We start from the raw sequence: 26,464 nt of genomic DNA, 5'->3' as shown, positions 1-26,464 counted from the left end.
AGTCCTTGAGAGTATTTCTAGAGTAATGAAGGGAAACACACAAAAAGTAGTTTTATGTTTTGAAATGTTGAAGTATCAACATTTGAAACATCCATAACGGTTCTTGATCTTGATGATGGAAGTAACCTTTCTTCTTGATTTTCATTTGTAACATCCTTCCAATACAAATGGTATGTATTGCTCTGAATTCTTGATAAAGAAAATAAGCAACAAATCCACTTTAGTTTCAGATTCACGGTCAGAGATTATAACTATTGCATGGTATAGGGCCTGGTTACTTGAGGGATTTCTTGTCTCCCATAACAGCTACCTGGCCAATTCAATCTTGCTGTTGTGCTCCAGTGTCATCTATCAGGACCCTGAAAGCAGGCCTTCTTTGTAGCAACACCTGCCTTCTGGAAAGAGGTTCCCTCCAAGATATTGAAAGGCCCCCAATCTGGTGTTGTTTAGAAGAGCCACAAAGAGGTTATGAGAAAGGATGCAGGGCCTTATTCATCTGAAGTTATCCAATTATCTGGGATTTTCCATATGTTTTATATTCAATACAATTTTCCATCACTACAAAATAAGCAATCCACTGCATACAGCAGATTGTTTCACTTCTGATCTCTATTGTATATTTTTATTGTTGTTGTTTAGCTTCTCAATTCTGCAAAACTATAGAAAATCAGAATCTATGTTAATTGATGTAGTCCTATTAATATGCACCATATGATTTGTAGGTGATGATGTACGTAGCTTCATCAGAGGACCACCTGGACCTCCAGGACCACCTGGACCAAGAGGAGATGGCAGCTTTAGGGCTGAAAATTATAGAAGTTCTGTAAATTCAGAAGGAACATATGGCAGATCTACAAGTTCTGGCTTATCGTATGATGCATCATTAGCCACAGGAGAATCAAGCAGCAATTTGTTCAGAAGCAATGGTGGATTACGTGCAGATGAATCTTATGCTGGAACATTTGGAAGAGAAGGATCACAAATGAGTTTAATAGGTGAAAAAGGATCTTATATGAGATCCTATGATGGGTCATTGGATTACAATGAATTAGCATCCAGGGTCTCTGAAAACATACAGAGTAAGTACACAATATAGTATATTCCATCTGTGCCAAGCTTGGGGAAATAGATGTAGTTTAAAACATAATACATTTTAATAACTAAAGCTCACTGAATCATTGATAGGCAATGTTCTTTTGCTATGGACTCAGAAATTACATCTAATGATCCCAAAATTTTCATTTTTTGTTGTCCTTTTGTAAAGTTTGGAGGATTAAATGGTGTGTGTGTTGAACCTTGCAGATTAATTAACAATTTTGTCCACTGTTTTTTTGGGGGGAGCTACTAAAAATACTGGAAATCATACCTGAAGGTATGAATTGGGGCTGCAAATCACATGCAGCTCATAGGCCTCTTATTGCTGCACTAAATATGGGTTTTTAAAAATATCCATGCCACCCTGAATATTTAATTCAAGATCAGTAGCCTGTGGCTATATGAAACCCCCCCTCCCCAGCACTCCTTTAGCAATTCCCCAGCACTCAGAGTTTCTACTATAGAAATGGTGTTGGTTTTGAAGAGCCGGATTTTAGCAACATGATTTTGGCCTTTCAGGAATGATTTTTAAACATGGGACTGGGAATAGTTTACACCTGGGAGACCTGATACACCTAGAATAGGATTGGAAATATTTGGTCATACTCCTTCCAAATGATATCACAGAAACACCAAATGGCTTTCTTCAAAACATTGGGATGCTTAATTGTGGTTACCCATCCCCCTCAAATGTTGCTTATCTCTGATTTGATAGAAAGCATTTTTGGAAAATGCTCAACACATAATCCATTTCTGAATGGCAGTAAAACCAATGCATTGAAGGGGTAAAGCAGTACCATAGAAGTATATGCTCACAACCATGCCTAGGATTGTTTTCAGTACTGTACTTGTCAATACTTAATTCCCTAAGTCCTCAACATTTACGGCTTGGTGGCCTGGTTGGGGCAGTGAGAGGAGAACTGGGCCACATGAGCAGCAGGCTGGCATGTATGTGCAGCTCCACTTGCGCAAGCGGCAGGCTGGTGTACATGCAGGGTGCGCCGCTTGAGCGGCCCTGTTCAAAATAGATATGGTCCAGTAGTGGACGGCGGCCTGGGGGTTTAAGGAACCCTGTCCTAAGTATTTGCTCAAACTCGATGAAAGCTAATTCTGTAAATGACGGCAGATTTGAGTGATTAGATTATGGTTAGGGTTATTTTCAAGAGTCAGCACACAACAAATTGTTTTTCAATAGAACCTACAAAAAGTTTAAATCTTTGGTTCATGTTATTAAATTATTTGTTTGTTTGTTTTGTCAAGCATGTAAAAGATAATAGATATAAGTACATACAAGATTATGAATACATGAAAAGGATACGAATAAATGGGGTTGTTAGGACAAATTATATCCCATATTGAGAATATAGCAATGATAAGTGCCTCAAGAAATGAAAACCAAGACCTAACATCGACTAGCTCCAACAGTGGAAGAATACTGTTTCTTACATAACATAAATTAAATAGGCAAGAATTTTAAATCTTAATATAGTAATAGTAGTAGGACAAAAGTCATTGTGTAGGATCTAAATTGTGGACTTTGTGGGAGAATGTTGCACTTTACATACCAAGCCTTGCATTAAGACTTGACATTGTGTGTGTGTGTGTGTATGTGTGTGTGTGTTTGTATCAATCAATCAGTTAGCATCCATGCATGGAGAACAATGATTCAACCTCACATTGAATATTTTGGTAAAGATTTTAAGTTACCTATGTGCGTTTTCTGTGAGACTTTAGTGCAGCCTCTTATAATAGCACTCAAAATTATGACCAAGAGATAAATGTAATTCTTTAGAGGAGCAAGGATAGTTCTCATTAATTTTATCTTTCTTTACAAGACTGGGTGTGTTACAAATTTGGGTATGAATCAACACAGTTGGTTAAGTAGTATTTCAAGGATCCCTGTATTAAAATAGCCTCATTCATTGCCATTTTTCTTCCCATGGTCCAATTCACTTTATTGTACAAGCCTTGAGTATATTGGGCCCAAATCTTCTGCAGAATTATCTACATCTGTATAGCCCATCCTGAATGTTAGGTATTTAATGGGGCATCTTTTGTATGTCCCGTCACAAATTTATCCACAGAAAAGGCCTAATTTTTTCCACACAAGGACCTATATTGTCAAATAAATTGCGATTGTGATTACCATTAGAGCCAAGGCTGGCCCCATTTAGGAAAAATCTTAAAATTTGTTTATATACGCAAGCTGTTTAAGTGTTTTAAAATCGTATGTTATATATTTTTTTTTATCAGCAACCCAGACGTACATGAATGGGCAGCATACAAATTAATGAATAATAATAATAATAATTTTAAAAAACCAATTTATTTCCCAGGCCGAGGCCTTCTTCAAGACATTTTCACTTATCATACACAAGGCCCACCTGGACCACCTGGCCCCCCTGGTATTAGCAAAGTGTTTGCATCCTATGGCAATATCACAGCAGACCTCATGGATTTCTTCAGAGGTAACTAATAATCTCTAATTTACTCTAGCCTTTTATATACCATTTCCTATTTCTTTTTCTTTTTTTAATCTATATCAATATCTATATACCTAGAGTAACATAACTGTGAATGGTAGAAGTAAACGTTTGTCATAAATTTGATCTCTGGGCCTTTCTAAAAACAATATATGAAATACTATCAGAGAAAACGTGAATAGCTTACTTTGATTCAGCATAACAGAAAAGGCTGAAAGGGCTAATGGCACTTAACTCATAATAGTTCATTTGTTTTGGAAATACTTGCATAAATAGCACTTATTTTATATTTATAAGCAGAATATCTAGAAATGTTGGTTTTGATTGTTTTCTACAGCTTATGGAACCATTCCAGGCGCACCTGGACCACAAGGACTGATGGGATATCCAGGCCGTAAAGGTGATTTAAATGCCTCTAGGGCAATCTTTAAAAAACAAGATTGGCTTTCATGTGCAGTGATGTCATACCATTCAAAATAAACTAACAGGTTGGAAAGTCAGGCAAGATGTTTTTTAATCAATACTGCTAGGACCTACTGGGAGCGATGAATTAAAAAATAAAGGTGCCCCCCCCCCCCCCGTAAACCTAAGAGTTTCTTTGAGAGTGCCAATACTTTATGCTTGTTTCTTGGGAAGGCCTTTTGGCCCTCAATTCTATTGGCACACAAATACCTTCACTTTTGACTTTATTCACCCTTAGAGAAAATGGTAACATTTCTTTCAGTTTAGTATGCATATTAAACTTAGTTGACTTTGCAGGTACTACCGGTTTGGCCATAACAGCCTTCACTTATGTTTTCGTTCTTATACTAAAAATATAAAAATAAAGCAAAGTCACATACACAAAAAGTAAAGCAACTTCTACACCACGGGTGTCAAACTCACGTGACATCATGACACTTTTTGCCTTTGCAGAGCTGGGGTGGGCGTGGCCTGTGTGTAATGCATCTGGCCCACAGGGCGCCATTTTGACACCCCTGTTCTACACAAATATGAAAGCATTTTCTCCTGTATTTAATTTTGTTTAAATAGTAACCTTTTGCTTACTAATACTAAACATTGGTTCATTCTGGCTGTTTGTAGTTAGGCAGGTATCCTGTTTCCCTGAAAATAAGACCTCCCCGGATAATAAGCCCAATCGGACTTTTGCGTGCATGCGCTAAAATATGATCTCCCCCGAAAATAAGGACCAGTGCTTATTTTGGGGGTCAAAAGAAAATATTTTCAGTGAAACATGGTATTATCGATCAAATGCTGATAATCTTATGCATAATGTAATTTATAATTTGCATAATTGAAAACTGCTGGAAAATTTGGAGGCAGAAAAGGAAGCAAATGAAACATTTTTCAGTTTGCTTGATACCTTCATAAGAAAATGGCTGGGAGTGTTCTTGGGACAAGGAATTGGAAAGCCTATGATTGACTAATCTTTGAATTTGTTAAATGATTTAACAAAGGTCTTTTTAACCTTTTGTCAAATGTCCTGGTTTAGATCCTTAGATTCATTACGTTATTTGATTCCCCTCCCCCTTTATTCTTTTAGGTGATACTGGATCAATGGGCCCACCAGGCCCCCAAGGACCAAGGGGTCCAAAAGGTGAAAAAGGTATGATATTATCTTTAAATAAAGAGAAGCATTATGATCAAAAAGTTTTAATCATAATTGAGATTTATAATCCTCTGAACTATTAATTTTGTGTGAGCAATTCCTTTCATAACCTTTGGAAATCTACAATATAGGGAATAACTATTATACTATAAATCCCCTGCATAGATTAGATCCAAATAATAGAGAAAATGAGATTAGCATAAGCATTCGTGAGGAGTGGTGACAAATGTGATGACAAAACGTGTGATATCACAATCCAAACCTCATGACTTACATTCTTGGGTCTGTTAGGATGGAAATGTAAATGGGTGGGGTATGTGACATGTCACATGTTTCTTCTTTTTACCATTGTGGTTAATAGCAGAGGCACCTCTACGTGTCAGGACAGTAACTCCATTTGGGATTTTAATAAATTAATTGTTTTGCTTCTTTTGTCTCCATCAGGTGAATCAGTGTACAGTGGTCGAAGTAGAAGACAAAGTACAAGAGCCTAAACTAAGAACACAAATTAGGGCACAGATTATCCCAAATATTGTTGTTGTTTCTTAATGCCAAAAGAGATGAAACACCAATGGCTATTGACTTTCACTAAAGAAACATCAATCTGCTACAAAGACTTGGTATTTGGGGAATTATTTTACTAACATGTTCTCTTATGTCTAGATTCTCGATGGCTTTCAGAGGCTTGTAATTAGTCACTTGTTATAATTCTATATTAATTAGGAGATCTATCATTGAACTATGAGGATTTTATATCTGCATACCCTGCCCAATTCATCTTATTATCCAGACACATCTGAATTCCTTCAGATAAATACTAGAACATTTTCATATAATTTTTGAAACATTTTTTTAAAAACCATTTTCATTTTGAAAATGAAAGGATTAAAGGTGGGTACTTTATCTAGCAAGGGATGTATCTAACAGTGCTGCATTTAAAACGGGGGCTAAAATCAAAATATTGCCAGCAGGATGTATAAAACATGTTATATTTTATATACTGTATTTCTCCATTCTTTCAAACCCTGTTAACTGCATTGTGAAGAATATTGGAATTAATGATATTTAAGCATTTTTGTTAGAACTGATAAAAAAAAAGTTTGCTATGGTTTTTTATCACATGAAATGCCTTTTTAATATCCAGCTTTTCATTAGCTCTCATATATATTCTAGCCTTTGGTTTCTACTAAAGTTAAAGTAGTGTGTTGTTCCGGCATAGTTAGGAGGGAAGTTTTTAAGCGAACTATTGATTTGTTTTGGTCTTGGTGCTTTCAAGTCAGTCTTGACACCTGGAAACTACATGGACAAGTCCCAGACGTTTTCTTGGCAACATTCTCAGGGTGGTTTGCCATAGCCTTCTCCCTAGGGCTGAGAATTTCTCAATTTCCAGTGTGGTACCTTTAACCACAACATCAAACTGGCTCTCATAATAGTAACTACGATAGTACAATTTCATACTGAGTTCAGTATCATGTCCTTCAAAATGGAATAATCTTACATAAAAACACTTCTACCTTTACAATGAACACCTTTCAAGCTTTTTTCAATAAGAATCTACAACCCCAATTAATTTCATCATAGAATTATATGCACAAAATAGGTAAAGGACATAAGCATATTTATCCGTAAAATTTATTTTCATATAGCTTCAGATCGGTCAATTTGACAATGTTGTTTTGTATTGCCTAAATTCTCTGATCCCATCAAAATGCACTGTAGTAGTATTTGCAAAACAATTGGTATGAACAGTTAAATTAAACCTGACATAATCATGCACACACAGTAAATGGTATAGTACTGTGCAATTCTGTGCATGTCTAAAAGGTTCCACTAAATTCAGTGGAACCTGTTTCCTTATAAATATTTGCAAAATGAAAACCTAATGTATTGCAATTATAGACATGAAATCCAGCTTTCCTAAGCCTGTAAACATAATTTCATACTGAAATTATTAGACAGATATACTGTCTGCTTGTCTCTTTTTCAATCTGTCTAGGCGCGTATGCACACACATATCCCTCCAACAGATTTGATTCACACTGTAATCTTTTATACTTTAAATCCTGAAATGATAGCTGACATTTTGATACTATACTCAGTTATAGTTCATCCTCTATTTTCTTATTTTCTACATGAGCAATCCTGATGTTCTATTGCTTTTGTGACATCAAGTCATTGCCAACTCGATTGGTAACAAAAGGATACAGATGTAGATGATCAACACCAATGCTAGATTGCCCATTTACAAGTTGCAAGTGGTCAAGTGACTAATTTCCAGTTCTCTCCAGATGGTACTAATCTCCAATTCTTGAAGTTGCATGGATGAAAATTTAGTATATTTAGAAAGCACCAGATTGGAGAGATTTATCCCCCAAAAAAACACACAAGATGAAGAACTGCGGTTTATCTTTTTTTTTTTTTTGGCCTCAAACCAGGTATTTCTCCTTTTAAAAAGGACTGGAGGCCATATTCCAGCAATTTGACAACCAGCAAGCCATATTTGCAATTAAAATTTGGATTAGCAAGCTGCCCATTTCTGAAAATACCCTAAGCATCAAGCATAAATCCTTAAGTTTATTAAATACTTTTCTGAACTTATCATTAGCATGGAAAATGAATTCCAAATTTTCTTTTTAAATTTTAAGTACTGGTTTTTATTCAGGATAAAATGAATAATTTGTAACTAAAATCCAGGCGTGGGAATTAGTTGTAAGGATTTTGAAATGAGAATCCGTTTGAGCTATTTGCCACAGAAGTAGGCTGTGCTTTAATTCAAATGTTATTTGTAAATGAAATATTTGTTTTTTAAAAAATAAAGTTACTTTAAGATTCTGTAGTGTGTTTTTTCTCAAAATCCAGCAGGGCACAATTACAAAAGGGAACAAAATTGGATTGACTTTAATTTACATTTTAATTGATCTAATTGACATTTAATAAATGTATTCCACAATTAACCAGCTGTATCCACTTGAGTAAACAGCAATTAGTACAAATTGATCAGGAACAAACATTTTTAGTAAAGTTTGAAGCAGAGATATTCAGTCACAATATTAGAAATCATTTTCATTCGAATGGATGATTTATGTATTTGCTAATCAAAAAGGGTTGAATATGTGAAAAAAGAATCATCTTATAACTTTAAAGAGGGTAGAGATTTTTTAGCTGCTATAAAGATCAAGAACTACTTTAATCTTTTTTTCTACTTGAACTTTACTACTTTTTAAAAATAAAAATTCACTCTATATAATTTTGTTTATCTTTTACATATGTGTAAATCATTAATAAAAATTAATTTAAAAAAATCATTATCTAGGTATGAAGAAGCAATGTCTTCTTAGGATCATCTAGCAGATTTAGAGGGCAGCAATAGAAAATATATTCATAGACCAACTCAAGAGCTGGTTATACTTTTTTTGATACATCTCTGAGTGTCAAAATCTCACGGTGAGGCTTCTTTAGAATTTTCCTTCTCATCTCTTTAGAAAGGGCTAACTGGAAAGAAATGATCAGAAGAACACACTATCTGATTTATTTATTGTTCAAACATCAAAAAGAAAAATCTAGTTGACTGAGGTCTCATGATTGGACAGCATCCTTAGAATAAGTACTTGTACTTGTACTTGACGCCTCTTCACCCATCGTGGGTATAGGCGTTAGAATAAGTAACAAGCAAATACACAGCAAGAGCTTAATAACCGTTTATTATGTATGGTACCGCCATTCCAACTTGTTATCTGGGAATGTACAGTGGCACATATGGGTTTTCCCCCCCTTATACCTATGATGATTGAGCTGAGAGATTTCATCATTCTTAGTGAGGCAAAACTAACAACTTGTCATTGAGACACAGAAACTATGAACTGGAAGGGATTTCATTATAGCAGCCACACACACACCCTACTCAATGCCAGAATCTGATTAATTCCCCTAACAGGTTGCTAGCCAACTCCAAGACAGCATCATTTCTTTCTGTTCTTGGCAGATTGTTCTATGTGTTTTTTGTTGATGAGAAATTCTTCCTAATTCTTCCTAATTGGCCCAATCAGACAATTTTTAGTACCCTAGTAGCAAATTGTTCCAGCTTCTCTCATCCTTTCAAGAATGTAATGCCCAGAAATGGGATAATCTAAATGTATATTGTATGGTAGTACAATATACAATGGAACAATTACTCTCCATAGCCTGTATGAAATCTGTTTCAGTCCAAGATAGGATAAGCATTTTAGCACTTTGTTTAGCACTCATATTCAGTTGCAGGTACATTAGTACTTCTTGATTCTTCTCCTGAATTTTTCTTCCAAACCAAGATTTCAGTGTCTCCTATCTGATTCTTTTCTATACAGAGATTCTTATATTTATCACAACTGATATCACCCTATTGAATTCACACCTGTATTCAACATTGAATACAGGTGTGCGTGTGTGTGCGCCTTTGAGTCAGTGTTGAATCCTGTCAACTTCTTACATTAATCCCTGCAGTTTTCTTATCAGGTTTTCAAAAGTTATTTGCCACCGTCTCCTTCTTAGGGCTGACAGCGATTGGCACAGCTGGCTTTGTGCCTCAGTTTCTAACCTGATGCCTTAATGACTACACCAAATCACCTGCTCATGAACTATATTCATGAATATATTTCACTAGTTACAATATAAATAAAATCAATATTTGAATTGATCATCATACAGAATAAGTTGGCTTATTTTGTATGATGTTAAAGCTTCAGTATCTGGCTAACTCAATTTTATTCCTTTGACACAATAAAACTGAAATCAGTTTTTAAAAATGATTTTTAAAATGTTGCTTTGACAATATTAATCTCAACAGGAAGCATCAATGCTGTATAGATTTATGAAACTAATGATATGATCAAAAATACACTTGTAGTAACATACCCACATTGTGTCTATTTTGTGTTAGAAACTCACCATGCCTTTTTGCTTAAGGATTGGTATGCCAAAGCTACAGGCCCATGAAGAATATGACATTTTTCTCTTGTATAAACCTATACTTTTCAATGGAGTTCTGCATATTTATTCTTCAGATATTATATAAGAGCACCATCCATAATATGTCATGTTATCTGATGAAGAAAGGGATATACTGACAGAATTATGATTACTGATAGACAGAATATCAAGTTATTCCTTCCAACTGGTGTAACCACTTAAACCAATGAGGCAGCATACAATAAAATGAGAACATATTAGAAAATATCTTGCTAAATATTTCCTTATGTAAATATATTCATAATGAGATATGTCACTTGATGTTTCTTTCTGAAAGAATTCTTTATTATTAAAAGTATCCTTGAAGCCCTTAATTCAATTTCTAAAATTGTGTGAATTTTACAGGCTTTTATATATCATGCATTAGCCTTACCACAAAAAGATCACAAAATGTAGAGCAGAATAATAACTGAATATAGAGAAGCTGACAGAGTTGAATCATAGGCAACAATTATTTAGGCTTTTTATTCTGTCATCCAACAATCATATTTCTTGAGGTATTAGTGAGTTGTTCTTCCGCTGGTTGGATCATATAGCCAATTTGATATTATGTTCCAATAGAATAAGAGCACTGTAACTGAAAAATAGAAAACTTTTCAAATTATAATAGGAAACTATGGGTCCAAGTTGACCCATATCCAAGCCATGTTTCCTGTCATGATGTCAAAGAAACAATTGTCAATGAAGACCTGAAATAGATAACCGAAGACCATTATGGGGGTCAATGGATCTCAAACCCAATTTATGTCATGAAATTGTAACTATATTGAAATAAAGCTCCTAAGAGGAAAGTTCCACCACAGATAACCGTTAACATGGGAAAATACCAAGCAGTATTAATTAATGTATTCCAAATGTTGATTACCTAGTTCTACATACAGATGGTATTTAATAAATTCCCACAAAACACCACACACCAAAAGGAAAACCATTCAGATTAGCAAACAATGCCTCCATTTGTACATTTCAGAATTCTGCCTTAATCATGCTGTCCAATTATTTGATTCTGAACAAACTCAGGTTTGTTTGTTTTATCTCCAAAAAGCAGATGTATTAACAACAAGAAATGACTGAAAAAATAAACCCAAATAAGAAAAATGAATACAGAAATAAAACATTCCTCAAAGGAGTCAATGGACTTTAGATTTTTTTTAAAGCAGACTTATATGTTGATTAAACAGAGAGAATTTAATGTTACAGTCAGTACTAGTTGTTTCACAAGGTGAAGTTTTTAAAAAAAACGTAAAAGTTGATAGGTGTTCTTTCATCTATGCAATTCTGCAAAAGGTTTTTAGGATGCAATACAGCAAACATAACACTCTAGTAACATATAAAGGAATTTACAACCTGGTACACATTACATATTTATAAAATAAGATATCAGATATTAAGGCTAGCTATACGTTGCAAGCAAATTATTATTTCCGATGAACAGAATTTAACTGAAAATATGCATCTTCAGCCTATACTTATAATATTGAAGCAATTGAACAACCGAATAAAATCAAACTCAGCATCTGAATTCAGTAGCCAAAGTATTGGTCACATTTCCATTAAGGCAGTTTGTATTTTTTTTAAAAATCTGTTTCCTTTGTATAAAAGGTAACCAATTTTGCCTTTAATGAAAGATAGCAAACTATGAAAATGTTTGGATGATAATCCAAAATTACCTATTAAAGGATTGCGCTATTGAGGACATTTATATTACAAACTTAATTTTGGCATATCAAAAGCAATAGTTTTTGATATGCTTCAGTATTGAAAAGCTTGTCTTACTGAATGAAGATAAATCTCCCGCTGATAGAAATATAAAAAAATAAATTACAGTGGAGCTATGAATTTTAGAAATAAACTATCTACTTACTTCTTAGCAAATGAAGTAGCAGATTAAATTGTTTTAGTACTTAACGTAAATCCTTCGCTCAATGTACATACTGAAATTTTACAAAAAGATTATTCATATCCGGAAATCAAAACATTAATTTGTAAGTACAAGGGCAGTCAAAGACTTTGCAGCATTGAAATCTGATAATGCTGCTCTGATCATCTAACTCTGCTTTTCATGTGATCATGCAGAGCTGCAGGGGGAGTGAAAATTAATGCATTTCCCCTCTTTTAAAAAGATATAAATTCTACAATTTCAATTCATTTTGTAGAATATTAAAAGCCAAATAGAAAATTTAAAAGAGGAGGGGAGAGACTATAAACTGTACATTTTAAAGTTGAGTGGGAATGCTCAGTTTAAGGATTTGACAAACACTGTCACTATAACAGCAACAGATATTAACATCAACAGCTTACCATGTGATAATCACAAATCTTTTATAAAAGAGCAGTATGTTTAATTGTTTCAGGCACTGAATAAAATGAGGCTGGAGAGCTGCTGCCTCATAAACAAGATTTGGTTGAATTAGCAGTACTGACTTTGTCTAAGAATCATCTTTGATTCTTGGGACATTGCAGATGATCATTAAATGGTTAGGCTTTCTTCCCAGTGCAAATATATTGGATATATAGTTTTTAGATCAGTTTTCAAACAGGTATCTATTTCTGAAACACATTATACCATATTCTGTTTTAAGAACACCTCTGTGCTTCTAATTTCAATTGTTTTCCAGCATTTAAACAAAAGAAAGCAAAAGCAAAGAAAGAAAATTCTAACATCCTTGATTGTCTCTGCTGAAAGCAGAAGTTTGATATGTTGTGTGTTGTGTATTAGTGTGAGTGTAAATACAGAAACAGAATATGGTAAACTGCCAATGTCAACAGCACACTGAAACCACCTCACAGAGGTTCAACTGTTATGATCCTGTGGAATGCAGGCTAGGAATTGGGTAGAATTTAGAAATCCGGCTTTGAGTTGAAGGATTAAGGCATTCAGATTCTCCAGACATTTTAAAGAAAACTTCTTGTTCTTGAAGTTTCCGGGCAAATTCCTCTTCTAATGTCTAGTGATTAAACACAGAAAAACAAATAACTTTAGGATTTTTCTAGATTTATCGAAGACATTGTATAAAACTATCTTGAAATAATGCAATAGTTTATTCAATCAAGGAGTAAGTAGGGGCGGGGGGGGGGAAGCACTAGTGATTTTCTTGACACACAGGTATGTATGTATTTATTTATATTTACACAAAATATCCTTATATTCTAATATACCTGATTATCTAAATACTTAGACATAATCTGCAAAGCTAGCTTACCCTCCCCAGTTCCCTTACAAAGTCTTTCCTTATTTTTCTCAAGATTCTAATATGAATTTGTAGTTCAATTACCACAAAAAATATAAAGGTAAAAATAACTAATAATTTATAAAAACAATTCCTAAAGAAAGGAGTCTGAACTACTGATAACCACACAGAAACCAAAATAGTCAAATATTGATGAGCAACTAAATTTGTTAAATGACTTAAGCTCTGACATTATATAAAAGAGATCTCTTGCAACCTCTCTACTTAAAAAATGGATTGCTAACCAGGGCTTTGTATAGGCTGTCCATGGCCAATTGCATGTTTAGTAAACAAATTATTAATATCATGTGTGAAACTTTACACTGTATGACAAGGATAAGCTTCATGTAAGAAATGCAGAATATTTTTGTTTACTTAAATGTACCTAATTATTCTAATTTTATCATACTGTTTACTATTAATATTCAGCAGAAAATATTTTTAATCTGCCTTTTCTGTAGCTTCTATGCTATCTATGCTATCTATGCTATCTATCTATGCTATCTATCTATCTATCTATCTATCTATCTATCTATCTATCTATCATCTATCTATCTATCTATCTGATATAGTATTTCAACATTTGCACAAGTATGTAACTATAAAAATGTGCACTTTTCCTAGTAAGATTCTGAATCAAAGTATCAAAACACACTGGATCATTATATAGAAAAACAAATCATTTATCTGAAATGATGTTGGGTTTCCTGCCTAAGCAGGGTTTTAGATCTCCAAGGTCCCATCCAACTCTCTTATTCTTTTCTAAATACTTCTCTTCAAGATATAACATTTTGTTTAGATTTCTGTATTTCCCAATTTGAAGTTTTACCTTCTTCCTTGGTCTTAGTTTCTCTCTCCATTCTTTAAGCTCTTGGCTATGTTCTTCATCCAACTCTTTTAATTTTTGAGTCTCATGTTCGACCAGTAGATGGCATTTCTCATTCTGCAAATGGGATATCATTTAGTAAATCAAACCGGATGGTATAGCCATTTGGTTACAGGTATATGCTGACTTAATTTTTTAAATTAGGTTTAGTCTGGATGTTCCTGCCATTCAGACCACAGTGAGAATCAAGTCACTGGAAAATCAGTTGTCACTATTTTAAATCGAAATGTAATACAAAGTAGAGTTACATGAGTTTAGCACTCTATTAGAAATAATCTAAAACACTAATGCAGCAAGAGGTGCATGAGAGGTGACATTCAGATTATGAGTTTTTAGGTACTGCTTAATACTATGGTTTATTGACTACTTTCACATTTCTTTGGGAAAATAGTGGCATAGAATTATTGCTTTAAGATAATATGTTTATTCCCAGGTTAACTGTTAGATGAGTATTGCAAAAGCCCTTTTTCAAATAGGAGTGTTTCATGTAAACAAGTAACATAAATGACACTATAGATGTATAATATTTAAAAACTATTCCATGCACAATATACGACAGTACAATTCTATACTATAAATCAATCAACATTTTATATAACTGACCTGCAGCTGATGTAATTCTCTAATGTTAGCTTCACATTGCAATTGAAGATCTCGCATTTGATTTTCATGTTTCTGAAGTTGAGCCAATCTTTCATTTTTTTGCCTCTTTTCTTCTTGAACAGCAAACTTGTACAAAAATGGAATTTAAATTAAAATAAGACTTACTACTTTTATATTTAACCACATACACATGATACATAATATACAGTATAATAATAACATGCATCTGTTACATGCTATTTACAAAACAATTTCTGGTAATTTGGGTACACATTATAGTACCTTGCAATTTTCATAAATGATCAAACTTATAACGTTCCATATCTTCAATGGTTAACTGTTCCAAATTCATTCAAACTGTCAAAGGAGTCAAGAGTTTCATAGAAATAGCTATTAGATTAAATGTAATAACTTTTCAACTCTGGAGAAGATTGTTTCACAGAACGTATACTCTCACAGATAAAGATAATTTAAATTTAAATCAATATTATTACTTCTTACCTGCTTGATCTTTTCACGATCTTGGTCTGGAGTGCTTGAAGAGTTAATTCTGAGGCTTTTCTTAAACATGGCCATTCTTGTTTTGGCTTCACTACGCTGGATTTTGGGCAACCGAGCTTTTTCCTGAGTATGTTTGTTTTTCAACTCTTCAATCAGTCGTTGGTTGTATCTCTGCATTTGCTCAGTTTCCTTAAAAACAGATAAATGTCCATTAATAAAAGGAATGCCAGCTAAATACTAAAGGTACCTTCCTGAGCATTAGGTTAAAAAAAAACCAAATTAAAATTGCACTAACTTTTTCATGCCGTTTAAGCAGCTGGTGTCTCTGCATGAAGTACTGATCCTTCAACTGCTGTTTCAGCAGCTGATGTTTTTCTTGCAAGTGTCGCTCTTCAAGTTCCCATATTGCAGCTTCCCTGGCTAGAATGGAAAAAATGGCTTCTGAGACTGAGAAAACAGGTCCAAAACAGGTCTTCTGCAACTTCTGTACTTCATACAGTGATTTAATTAATGAAAATTCTAAAATTCTAAAAATTCTAAAAGCCCAAGTAAAATACTGTAGTGGTATTAAGTTAAGAAGGAAGCTGTTAACAATGAAAACTAAAAGTGAATGTGGGTATTGTAATAGATCCCTGAATTTTGTAACAAGAAGATGCTGGTTAGAGGCTAAATAATTAGGAAGAAAAAATGTTGGGCTATGAACGACTGTCACTGGGGGAGGGGGAGGTTTGTATGTTTAAAGCTGTATTTGTATGTCTTATTAAAAAATGTATAACCAATAAAGATTTTTTTAAAAAAAAGAAGGAATTGTTTCCAATATATTTTCCAACAAAGACTTGAATTGACACACCTGTATATTCGGCATATAACAAAATGGCCTTGAAAGAGGATTTTGTATATCACTTTTTTCTGTTTTGGAATGAGGACTTCCATTTGAATGAATTTTATTTAAAGTTCAGTTACAGTCTTTCCTGGTTTCCCCCTTGTATCAAACAGACAGAAATTTAGGATGTCAGTCCATAAATATTCTTACTCATTTTCATGGGGTTTACTTTTCAGCAATACATGATGGATAGAGCCCCTAATCCTACTATGAACTCATAAAGGCTCAGTTCAACTATGAGAAAAAAGAAGAAATACCTCTCATGAGTTGCTGCTTGTTATTAAGACAATCTCGTTCAATGGTTGCCAGCTCTACTTTCTGCTGCTGAATTATTTTTTTTAATGATGCATCCAGTTCTTGTTGTTGTTTCTGCACAAACTCTTGCTCCTGTTAAAAATGAGTCCAAATTCAGTAATCACACAGAGTTCAAAGGAATGTTGATTTGCATCCCACAGTAGCTTCAAGTAGCACTGAAGTCTCAAAAAAGCATTGTGTAAGGAGAGGTACACTAACAGAAAGACATTAAGAATACCCAGAGGGCCACCTAACAGTTTCATAAATAAAGGGGCTATGAATGTGTGCTTCTAAGATTCAGACTCATCATTTTATCTAAAGGCTAATTAATATTTTATAGAAGGTGTGCTGAACCTTTCAGATTTTGCAACTTGCAGTCTGCAGTGAGAAGCATGATGGATGCTACAAGTTACAGTTCAATGCTTCAAATAACCTCAGTTTTCAGAAGGCTTCCTGCATATACTAAAGCTGCAACACCCAATCCAATAGATGGAAATGGATGGATGGAGGAAGATACATACACTTACACTTAATGACTTGTTAAATTTAATTCTTCCTCTCCAAATCAATAATTTCTCTAAAATCCATTTGATGTATTTGTAGGTTTTACAAGCAAATTGCTTCATGAAGGCATATGGCTAAAGAAAAACACAAATTGAAAATTTGTAGCAATGGACTAATTAAGTTTTCTCATACAATGAACTAATTCAGTTTTCACATATAACATTATTATTAAAATGTTACACAAGTGTTTATAGCTTTCAGTTACCAATTAAACTAATTTTTAATTGGTATGGTAGATGAAAGAAGATATGACCAATAAAAATTGGGATGAACTAAAAATGAGTCCTGCTCCACAACAGGTTTATTGAGATCAATTCAGCCTTTTACCCTGAAAGTCTTCAGGTGGTTATTTTTGTGGATAACTGCAGAAGAAGCTGAGAAAGTAGCAATTTTATGAGTCTTAAGAAAACAGAATTGTTCCAGGGCCTGTATAAGAAGTTTATAGGACTTACAATGTTTTCCCAAAGTGTGATTTGGCATCCATTAATAATATTAGCAAGTAGTTAATCCCTGGAAATATAGTGCTGTGACATTATTATACACAGTATTTAATAGTAATTAAAGAACTGGGATCATTTAAGACGTTTTCAGAAAAAGTAAGAAATGTACCTTAAAACAAAAATAGATTTGTGCTTCATATGAATACAATTCATATGAAAAACAAACTTTAAAAAATCCTCAGGATTTTAAACTATTTAAAACATCTATATCAGGCTTGTCAAACTGGCAGCCTGCATGCCAAATACAGCCTGCGCAGGCCATGCCTATCCCAGCTCCGGAAAGGCAAAAACATCCCAATACATCGCAATATGGCCCAATATGTCACAATACAGCCTATGATGCAATCCCCTGATCTATATAATGGCTTATAAACATGTATAATATGTGGGATAATGTATAGTTAATTAGATTTCCAAATATTCCAAAACCTAGCACATAACTACAAGTTTTTGATTCAGAAATGTATCTGAACTCAATATTTTAAATTGAAAACACTTTGTGAAATTATATAGCATTTAAAGATGGTACAGATATTAAAAGAAATAATCTAAGTCTAGAAACAACAAAGATAATCCAAGTCAAAATATAAACCTGAAATTACTAATAAACCAACAGAACACAAACAAATTAAAATGTCCAGTATTTGCACATCAATACTTCATTTACATTGCAAATATTCAAAAATATAATCACAATATTTTAATGTAAGGTATGAAATGTGCTATGGAAACTTAGAAACTTCCTTTCCCCTGAAGTTTCTATAATTTTTGCCAGTTATTTTGGAAATGTTTCTCTCTTCTCAGAGCTAACTTACGAGTCTCAATCTACGGGAGTGTCTTAGGTCACAAACCAAATTACAGAACACGTCAGTTATAGAAACATTAGAATGAGTTTGCAGAGCTTTCATTGTATTGCCTAGTGCCAGCGGCACTTAACTGGAATGCAACTCTGGGTGACGCTCATTGTCATAGAAAAAGAACTATCACTGAACAGGCTTTTAAATTATACTTGCTCATTCTGGTTAGTTTTCTTCAGCAACTATCCAGACTAATACTTTAATACAGAGGTGTCAAACTCAATTTCATTGAGGGTTACATCAGAGTTGTGTTGGGGGGGGGGGGGGAATGGCTAGCTCAACATCACTCATGTTGTGGGGCACCTATGGTGGCCAGAGTGCTCTGCTAGCGAAAACAGATTCCCAAGCTCCGTTTTCAACTGCAATGACCTCTGCAACTCTCTGCCAGTGAAAACAGTCCTCCTGAGCTATGTATTTGCTGGCAGAGGCACTGCAGGCCGGTCCTTCGCTGTTTCCAGGGTGGCCCTGAGGGCCATATCCCTGCGGGTCGGATCCAGCCTGTGGGCCTTGAGTTTGAACTACTGCTTTAACAACTAAAAATGATTTGTGAAATTTTGCCTTCATTTTTATATAACTCTAAGAAAATGTTAAAATTTAACATCTTTTTAAAAAATCATTTATATTTCTTGGACCTTATCCTCAAAAATATCTGTGAAAATATATAGGGGATTTCCCAGACAAATATCATAATTTCTCAGACTGCCACAGAAAAATTATGCCATTCCTGTGAAATGTTACTACAAAGCTATTCCACCAACAACTAGAAATGGATAAGAAACAGACGTCGGAAAAGTTTCCACCCATACTTCATATGAAATTATTACCCTTGCTTTTTGTGTAGCTTATCTAAAAATATTCCTGCGTATTAAAGGAATCTGTAATGTTTCTGGATCAATAAACACAATTGGCAACACAGTGCCATGGAATAATGGAAAGCAAAGAGATGTAGAACCTGAATGCAAACCAGAACTTGAAACCGAAATTACTTAACACAAAAAGGCTACTTCTTTTACCTTACAGTTCTCTTGTTTGACGTCTCCATAATAGTTTAAAAGTATTTAAGCAAAATATTTGAACATGTAAATGTCATCAAAATATAATCATTATCTACTAGATAGTTCTGCAAATAAATAATTAGCAGAACTTCTAAACTTCTTCAGAAAAAAAGAACTTTATGATCACCTGTTTGTTATTTAGAGAAGATCAATGACTGCATAAATGCAACTATCTAATACTAACAGAGGGATTGCCTATAAGGTATGCAATGTTTTTAAAGCTCAATAATAAAAGGCCATATCAAAATTTTACATTGCAAAGAAATATATAGATAAGATGCAAGCCCTTCTTAAACCTCTAAATACTAATAGGAAGGGTGGAAAAATTACCAAAAAAGAAGGTGGGAATAAAGGCATTTCTTTGTCCTATAATCAAACAGTAAGAGAACTGTTATTAGGTAAAGAAGGAAAATGCACTGTCAAATTATATCTAAAAGCACTCTGAAGAACAGCCAAGTTTTACAACACACAGAGGGAACAACAATAACTCAGTTTTACACATGTGCTGAAAATTGATCTAATTTGTTCTATTAATTTCTTCGTGCACATTAATAATGTTTTATATAGTAATTTAAATAAAAATAATTTAACAGCACATGTATGTAAGAGGAAAAAAAAGAAAGCCAACACGACAGAGGTCATATGCTTTTTATGGGAGGGTTATATAAACTTACATCCTGCATTACTGCATTGAAGAGAGCAGATGAGGACAACTGAAATGACTGAATCATAACCTGAGCAATGGCCTGTGGAGCAGAATACAATGTACTTCCCGTGTGAAAATAACCACAGACAAAGCATTTCCACACTACACAGAAGCAAAACATCAAAAGAACTTACAACTTCAGCAACTACCTCTTTACCAGACACTATTGTAACAATAATTCATCTTTATTTATAATACAGTATTTCTGAATCACTGTTTATACTTATTGTCTCAATTGAGCATTTATGCATGTAGGCACCAATCACAGACTAAATGAGAAAAAAAGAATCATCATCACTCTTTAATTTTCTATACCTAATACTCAATAACCCATTCTCAGTCACACCCTGTAACTTCACTTGCTGTGTTAAAAGATTTTTTTTTCCTAATAATTTAAGGACTGCAATTATAAGACAGTCACACAAAAAGGACACTTACCAAATACACCATCTATGGAAAAGTATGATTGGTAAAGTTTGGGAAAAGGTATGATACACTGTTATGAAAAAAATTGCCTATTAAAAGCAAGATTCTGCTAGATGGATGGGATGGAAAGCTTCAGCAATTTAGCAATGCCTAAGTTTTCTCTATCTTGCTCTAAATACTTTAGTGTTTTTTATGGTTATCATCCCCTCAATCCCTGTTGTTTAGAACACTGAATACACGGTTGTTCAACAGGTCTTCATACTCTTTTCAAGTTTTTAGAAATTTTAGAAATGGAGAAGGAGATCCTTCATTTCATTGCATTTGCTATCTTTTATTGTTCTTTTAAATCATGTATTGATTTTATTGAAATTTCTCTGGTTTTTTGGCAGCCACCCAGAATCATGGAGAATTGGGTCACATATAAGTTTTGCTATATCATTATTTAATATTATGATCCTACTGTTATTTTTTTCCTCCACTATTTACTAAGTAACATAAATAATGAAATATAAACTTAAACATCATATTGGTCTATGTAATGCATATAGAGAAAATCCACTTTGAGATGTCCAGATGTTGCAAGGATGAAAAGAACATCTGGTGACCTATCCAACCAGATAATGTTTGTAGCCAACAGAAGCCACACTAGAATCTAGTGGATGTGGACCTCATACTACGATCTATGAAGGCAGCGGCAGTGCAGATTGTGTTTTAGATTACAGATTTGCAATTATTCAGATTTCCTCCATCCATCTGTGAATTTTCCTGAGGTATTTGCTTGTGTTAAGAGTTAGGGTTTCCAGCAACTGACTAGAACCTTAGTCTTCAGAAAGGAACTGTTCATTCCTTTCCTGTTTTATTTTTAACACTCTCAACCTTGCTGTATATAATAATTTCATGGGCTAGCGGTGCTCAATCTACAAAAAGGAACTCTAGTCTTTGGCAAATTATTCCCTGAGAGATCAAATAACTGAAGAGATTGCTGTTTGCCTTCTTACTGACAAATTGGTAGCATAATATAATCAGTTGCCTCCGGGAATTTTGACACCAGGATTATGGAAAAAAGATTCAGGACTTCTCTCATTGGAACCAGTGCAGCCCAAGCTACCATTGTCCTATATGTGTATGCCAACCAGCTACACTCTAATTGCATATTATTGTATCAGAAGTATTCTTCAAAATTAAAAGTTAATGATATTAGCTACCATTTAACATCAAAAGTTCAACTACAGATACAGCAAGCTCAATGCAAATTTTGTTTCAAACAGTAAAAATATTGAAATACACCATGTACAGCAGTATATTTGGAAGAAAGCTTTGATTATCTTGTTCATAAATATTCACCTAATTAACACCAGAGTCACTGTCTGGCATTATAGATTTCAGTGATATTTTTTTTAAAAGGTAAGCAAAATCATAACAATTACCTTTCCATTATTTTTGATATTACAAGCTTCAGTTAAAGCAGATGTAAAGTATACATCAGACATTTTAATATACAACATAAACTGAAATTTAATTACTTTGGATGCTATTCTATAAATAACTATGTATTTCTTAAATAGAAACATTTTTACATTGATTTTAACATTAAAATCTAATACCCTTTCATCTGCAGTTCTGGATTCTAAGAAATCTCTACCAATGAATAGATTCTTTCAGAGGGAGAAATGCCCAATCATTACCAAACTATTAAAGCAATGCGAACAAAGCTGGTTTGGGGGATTTAGAAGCAGGAAGCTGCTATGGTTACCTGAGCATGCTGGGTTTGAGTAAGCTCCTCTTTCTTGCGTTTCATGAGCTCTTTTCTCAGCTCTTTTGGTGCTTTCTCCACTTCATTAAAAACCTATAGTGCACAAGCATGCAGAATGTGGGGAAAATAACCCTTTTTCTCCACAGCAAGCATTTATGGTGAATGAAGAGGAGCAATAAGCATTCAGAGGATGTTACAAATGCATGCAAAGCCAGAAGAATTAGTTTGTGAGAAAATGGAGGAAGAAGTGTACATGCACGAAGTACTTATTGATTGCATTCCAGAAAAAAGTGACATGCCAATAGCAGCCCAACAACTAATTTCTATTTGCACCCGAGTACTAATAAACTGCTTCCATAATCAATTTTTATGCAGTAGAGACAGTCATTAAAATAAAGCTTTTTGAAATGACAATAAAAAGAATTTTGTTTTTCCAAATAATAAAACATATGGAATAAAACAACACAAGAGCAGCTACCTCTGCACTTGTCATATAAAAGTACAGACAGTAGTTGTTAAAAGAACAACTTGTATGAAAAGCTATGATCATCTCAAAAGTGATAGTCACATGTCATTGGAAAAATAAATCAAATATTCAATTTTATACTGGAGCTAAAAAGACCCTGGAGGCCATCAAGCCCAACCCTTTATTCAGTATAGAAACCAAATTAAAATACTTCTGATGAATGGACTGTCTAGCTATCCAAGATTAAATGACTATTTTTAAAACATAAAGCATACATAGGAAATAAAGCCCAAATCACCACATGCTATTCCTGTTGCTGTGAGTATATTAAAACTTTAACCAGCTTTCCCCTTTGAGATCCAATCACCATTAGAGACTCAAAGTGCAAGAAATTTAGCAAAAGAAAGAAGTTAATATTATACCATTTTTAAAAACAACTAGATGTAATAGTATTGTAATAATATCAAAGTTAGTCTAAGAACAATGTAATCTAAACAAATAATAAATAAAATATATCAAAACAGAGGGTCAAGAAATTTCTGCTGTGATTATACAGTATTATTTTCTGCAGGTAATAATATAATAGCCTAGTAATCATCAAGCTGGAGGGATTTTGGAGGACAGAAATGCTTTTGTCAAAAATGGTAATAAAAAGTGAAATATTAATGTCAGACAATCAACAAAAATTGAGAAAATAAGACCTGAGAAATAATTCCTTCATTTTGCATAATTTTGGCCTCCTTTTAAGTAAGGAACAATATATTCAAATACTGAGTTTTAAGTTGCTTAGCCAGAGAATTTCTTACCATTTAAACTGGATTAGATCCAAATAAAACCAAAATGGTAAATTTAACCACTATTTCAATTTTTAAACTTATCCTAGTAACATACTGCATAACAACCCCTTTTTTATTTCATGCAGAAATATCAATACTGCAGTTTTTCTACCACAATCATTTTGAAATGTAAAACTGTTTTATATTGTATGTAGGGTAATCTGAGAAAAAAAACCAGTGTTCTACAGCACATTATTCTTGATTCTTCTGATATAAAGATCATCCTTCTGCTTACACATGCACAAAATTTTAAAAAATCTGTTATGATGTATTTCATGAAAGTCTCCATGACTTTTACTTGTGATTATGTTATAAAGCAGCCAATTGAAAAAATCTTAATAATTAGCCATGTGCAATTTTCATAAAAGCACATGTGCAAAATCTCTCTGCAAACAGTTCTAGCAATTATTCTGAATGGATAACATACACAAAAATTCTATCAAAGGTCTTGACTAAATAATACTTTTTACTACTCCAAATATACAGTGAAGCCCATTATAATTTATTACTGAAAATAAGGTGTTGCAGACCCTAAGTGTGCATTTAGTATGTATGCATAATTATGGAATGAAAATGTAAACATCACTGAGGCCAAAAACATTCACCATATTTTCGAAATTATTTAAAGGCTTTACCTCTTTCTTTTTGTTTTTCAACATGTTTTGAAACTTGGATAATTCTTTTTCTTGTTCTGCTTTGATGCGCTTAGCTTCATCACGTAAACGATTTGTATGTTCCTGTTCTAAGCGCTCTATTGTCTGTTTTTGCTGTTTTTCTAGGTTTTCAATTTCCTGGTCAAATTGCCGCTTCTTGCTCTAAAAAAATAATAGCATTATTTTCACTGATTATCTGAGTGAACAATATACTCTTCTGAGAGAAGTATTAAGGCAAAACAGAAGAATCTCATGAAAAATAGTAATCTCTGGTAACTGCTTGAATCCTTCATTAAATTTGTAAAATGTTTATTAAGTGATAGATTGTAGTGGAAGGGGAGAGAACACCATCTGTTAACAAGGCATTTTTGTCTACCTTAACTCATTTGTATAAGTAATTAAATTCAAGTACTTAAATTCAAGAAAACAGTGATTCTAATAAAAAATGCTTCTCGATTTTGCTGAAACTATTAGTATATTTAGAATTGAATCAGCAGAAGTAAATCTCTTACTCAGAAAGACGGAGAATATTAAATGCAAAAACATACATTTCTTCTTTAAGGTCAAGCAATTCTGAAATGGTTTTATTTCCTCCCCCCCCCCAATTTTAAAATCACACAGCTAAAATATTTATGACAACAGTACTTGTTTGGTCATGAGTTGGGTATTTCTAAATTTATTTTTAAGATAAAAATGCTATCGTTTTTATATTATTAAAGAAATGTATCTTGCTACATTTACCCTAGTTTTTATAATACTGATATTATCTTCTCTTTTATCAACACTTTTCCTGTGGCATGTATCAGATGAAGTGTAGTAATAATGCATATTATTATGTTCCTACTTTCATTTAAGAACCACTTCTTCTTAAAAATTAAGACTCTGTTTAGCTGTAGCGCTGTATGAACAGATAATATTGGATATAAGTTCTTTAGAAATACAAACCCTGTGCTTATTTTCAAAACAACATTTACTTTATCACAAGGCCTACTTGTATTTTATTCCTTTCATTGTAATTATCTCTTTTTCCATTCCTTTTCCCCTACCAATTAGATTTCCTGCCCTTTATAAGGAGGCATAATTAATTCTTTACTTTAGTGGAATGTCATAATCTACTGTTTCATCACAGAGCACTAAACAGAAAATGTTGAGCTTGCCCAAAAATATAATAGCAGCAGGAAACTGGAATCTTACTGTCATTTCCTGTTCAAAGCGCCTAAACATCTGTTCTCGTTGTTGTAATAGCTTATGACTGAGTTGCTGCTGAGCTCGTTGTTCTTCTTTTTGGAGAAGGCGTAGCTCCCGTAATTCTTGACGGCTGGCATTAAGGAAGAGGGAAGTAATTTTAGAGTCATCAGTAACCAAAGTGAAATTAGAATTCTGAAATAATATGACCAATACGAGGAGTGGAATTGAACTACTGAATTTTATAAGACTTGAGACAATGCAAATTGTTTCTTACAGTCTAATACAGTCCACTGTATATTGTACGTGCATATTTCTGTATCTGTGAGTCCATATGTGATATGTATTAGAGATAAGGATTATTTCTCATTTGAAATGGATATTTTAAAACTCACCGAAGATACCGAAGTTCTTCACTTTTAGAATCACTGTCAGTGACTATTTTTGAAGTAGTCACACTTACTTCTACACCATCAATAATGAATTTCCGAGTTTTCTTTAAAGTCTTCTTATGTCTTTTGGTTTCCTAAATAAAAGATAACACATTATTTCTTGATCTCTTAAAAATATGGTCTCAATCTATTCTTTTTATAACCAAGATTAAGTAAAATCTTTTTTAATATATTTAATATATTTCCTTTAAGGAAATTCATTTTTCCTGTCTTTATATTTCTGGAAATATGAATTAAGATGGCAATAATTTCTTAAATAATTACTATGTACAGTAAAATACCTGTATCAACCCGTATAAATATCGACTATTAGCTAGCTATATGACTTATTAGGTAAATCTTCTAATGGTCACAGAGAAATAATGAATGAGAGTGAAACTGCAAATTAAACATATGAAGGAAGAATGAACAAGCTAAGAGGAA

At 33.5% G+C, this 26,464-nt stretch overlaps 2 protein-coding genes across 5 annotated transcripts in view; one reads left to right on the top strand and one right to left on the bottom strand.

Annotated features, from left to right (window-relative positions):
- The window catches only part of COL17A1 (collagen type XVII alpha 1 chain), a 65,701-nt gene extending 58,479 nt beyond the window's left edge, over positions 1–7,222 (top strand). Inside the window, exons 52-56 of the mRNA XM_087725793.1 lie at positions 723–1,079; positions 3,432–3,563; positions 3,916–3,978; positions 5,122–5,184; positions 5,632–7,222. Coding sequence (XP_087581919.1) covers positions 723–1,079; positions 3,432–3,563; positions 3,916–3,978; positions 5,122–5,184; positions 5,632–5,681 — 665 coding nt within the window. The 3' untranslated portion in view covers positions 5,682–7,222. The remainder of the gene's footprint in view (positions 1–722; positions 1,080–3,431; positions 3,564–3,915; positions 3,979–5,121; positions 5,185–5,631) is intronic.
- A 319-nt stretch (positions 7,223–7,541) lies between these two features.
- The window catches only part of SLK (STE20 like kinase), a 46,683-nt gene continuing 27,760 nt past the window's right edge, over positions 7,542–26,464 (bottom strand). For 2 of the 4 annotated variants that reach the window (XM_014065846.2, XM_087725791.1), the window contains exons 11-21: positions 25,985–26,115; positions 25,599–25,722; positions 24,387–24,566; positions 22,450–22,542; positions 17,116–17,226; positions 16,552–16,681; positions 15,707–15,831; positions 15,412–15,600; positions 14,911–15,036; positions 14,251–14,364; positions 7,542–13,139 (exon numbers count right to left, since the gene is read on the bottom strand). In XM_014065846.2, coding sequence (XP_013921321.2) covers positions 12,993–13,139; positions 14,251–14,364; positions 14,911–15,036; positions 15,412–15,600; positions 15,707–15,831; positions 16,552–16,681; positions 17,116–17,226; positions 22,450–22,542; positions 24,387–24,566; positions 25,599–25,722; positions 25,985–26,115 — 1,470 coding nt within the window. In that variant the 3' untranslated portion in view covers positions 7,542–12,992. The remainder of the gene's footprint in view (positions 13,140–14,250; positions 14,365–14,910; positions 15,037–15,411; positions 15,601–15,706; positions 15,832–16,551; positions 16,682–17,115; positions 17,227–22,449; positions 22,543–24,386; positions 24,567–25,598; positions 25,723–25,984; positions 26,116–26,464) is intronic. The other 2 variants (XM_014065847.2, XM_014065848.2) reach the window with 2 other exon arrangements.

Source organism: Thamnophis sirtalis, unplaced genomic scaffold, assembly GCF_051295495.1.
Source record: "Thamnophis sirtalis isolate CommonGarterSnake01/CBP01778 unplaced genomic scaffold, rThaSir2_p1.2 scaffold_11, whole genome shotgun sequence".
Lineage (NCBI taxonomy): Eukaryota > Metazoa > Chordata > Lepidosauria > Squamata > Natricidae > Thamnophis > Thamnophis sirtalis.
This window is presented reverse-complemented; position numbering and strand designations above follow the sequence as displayed.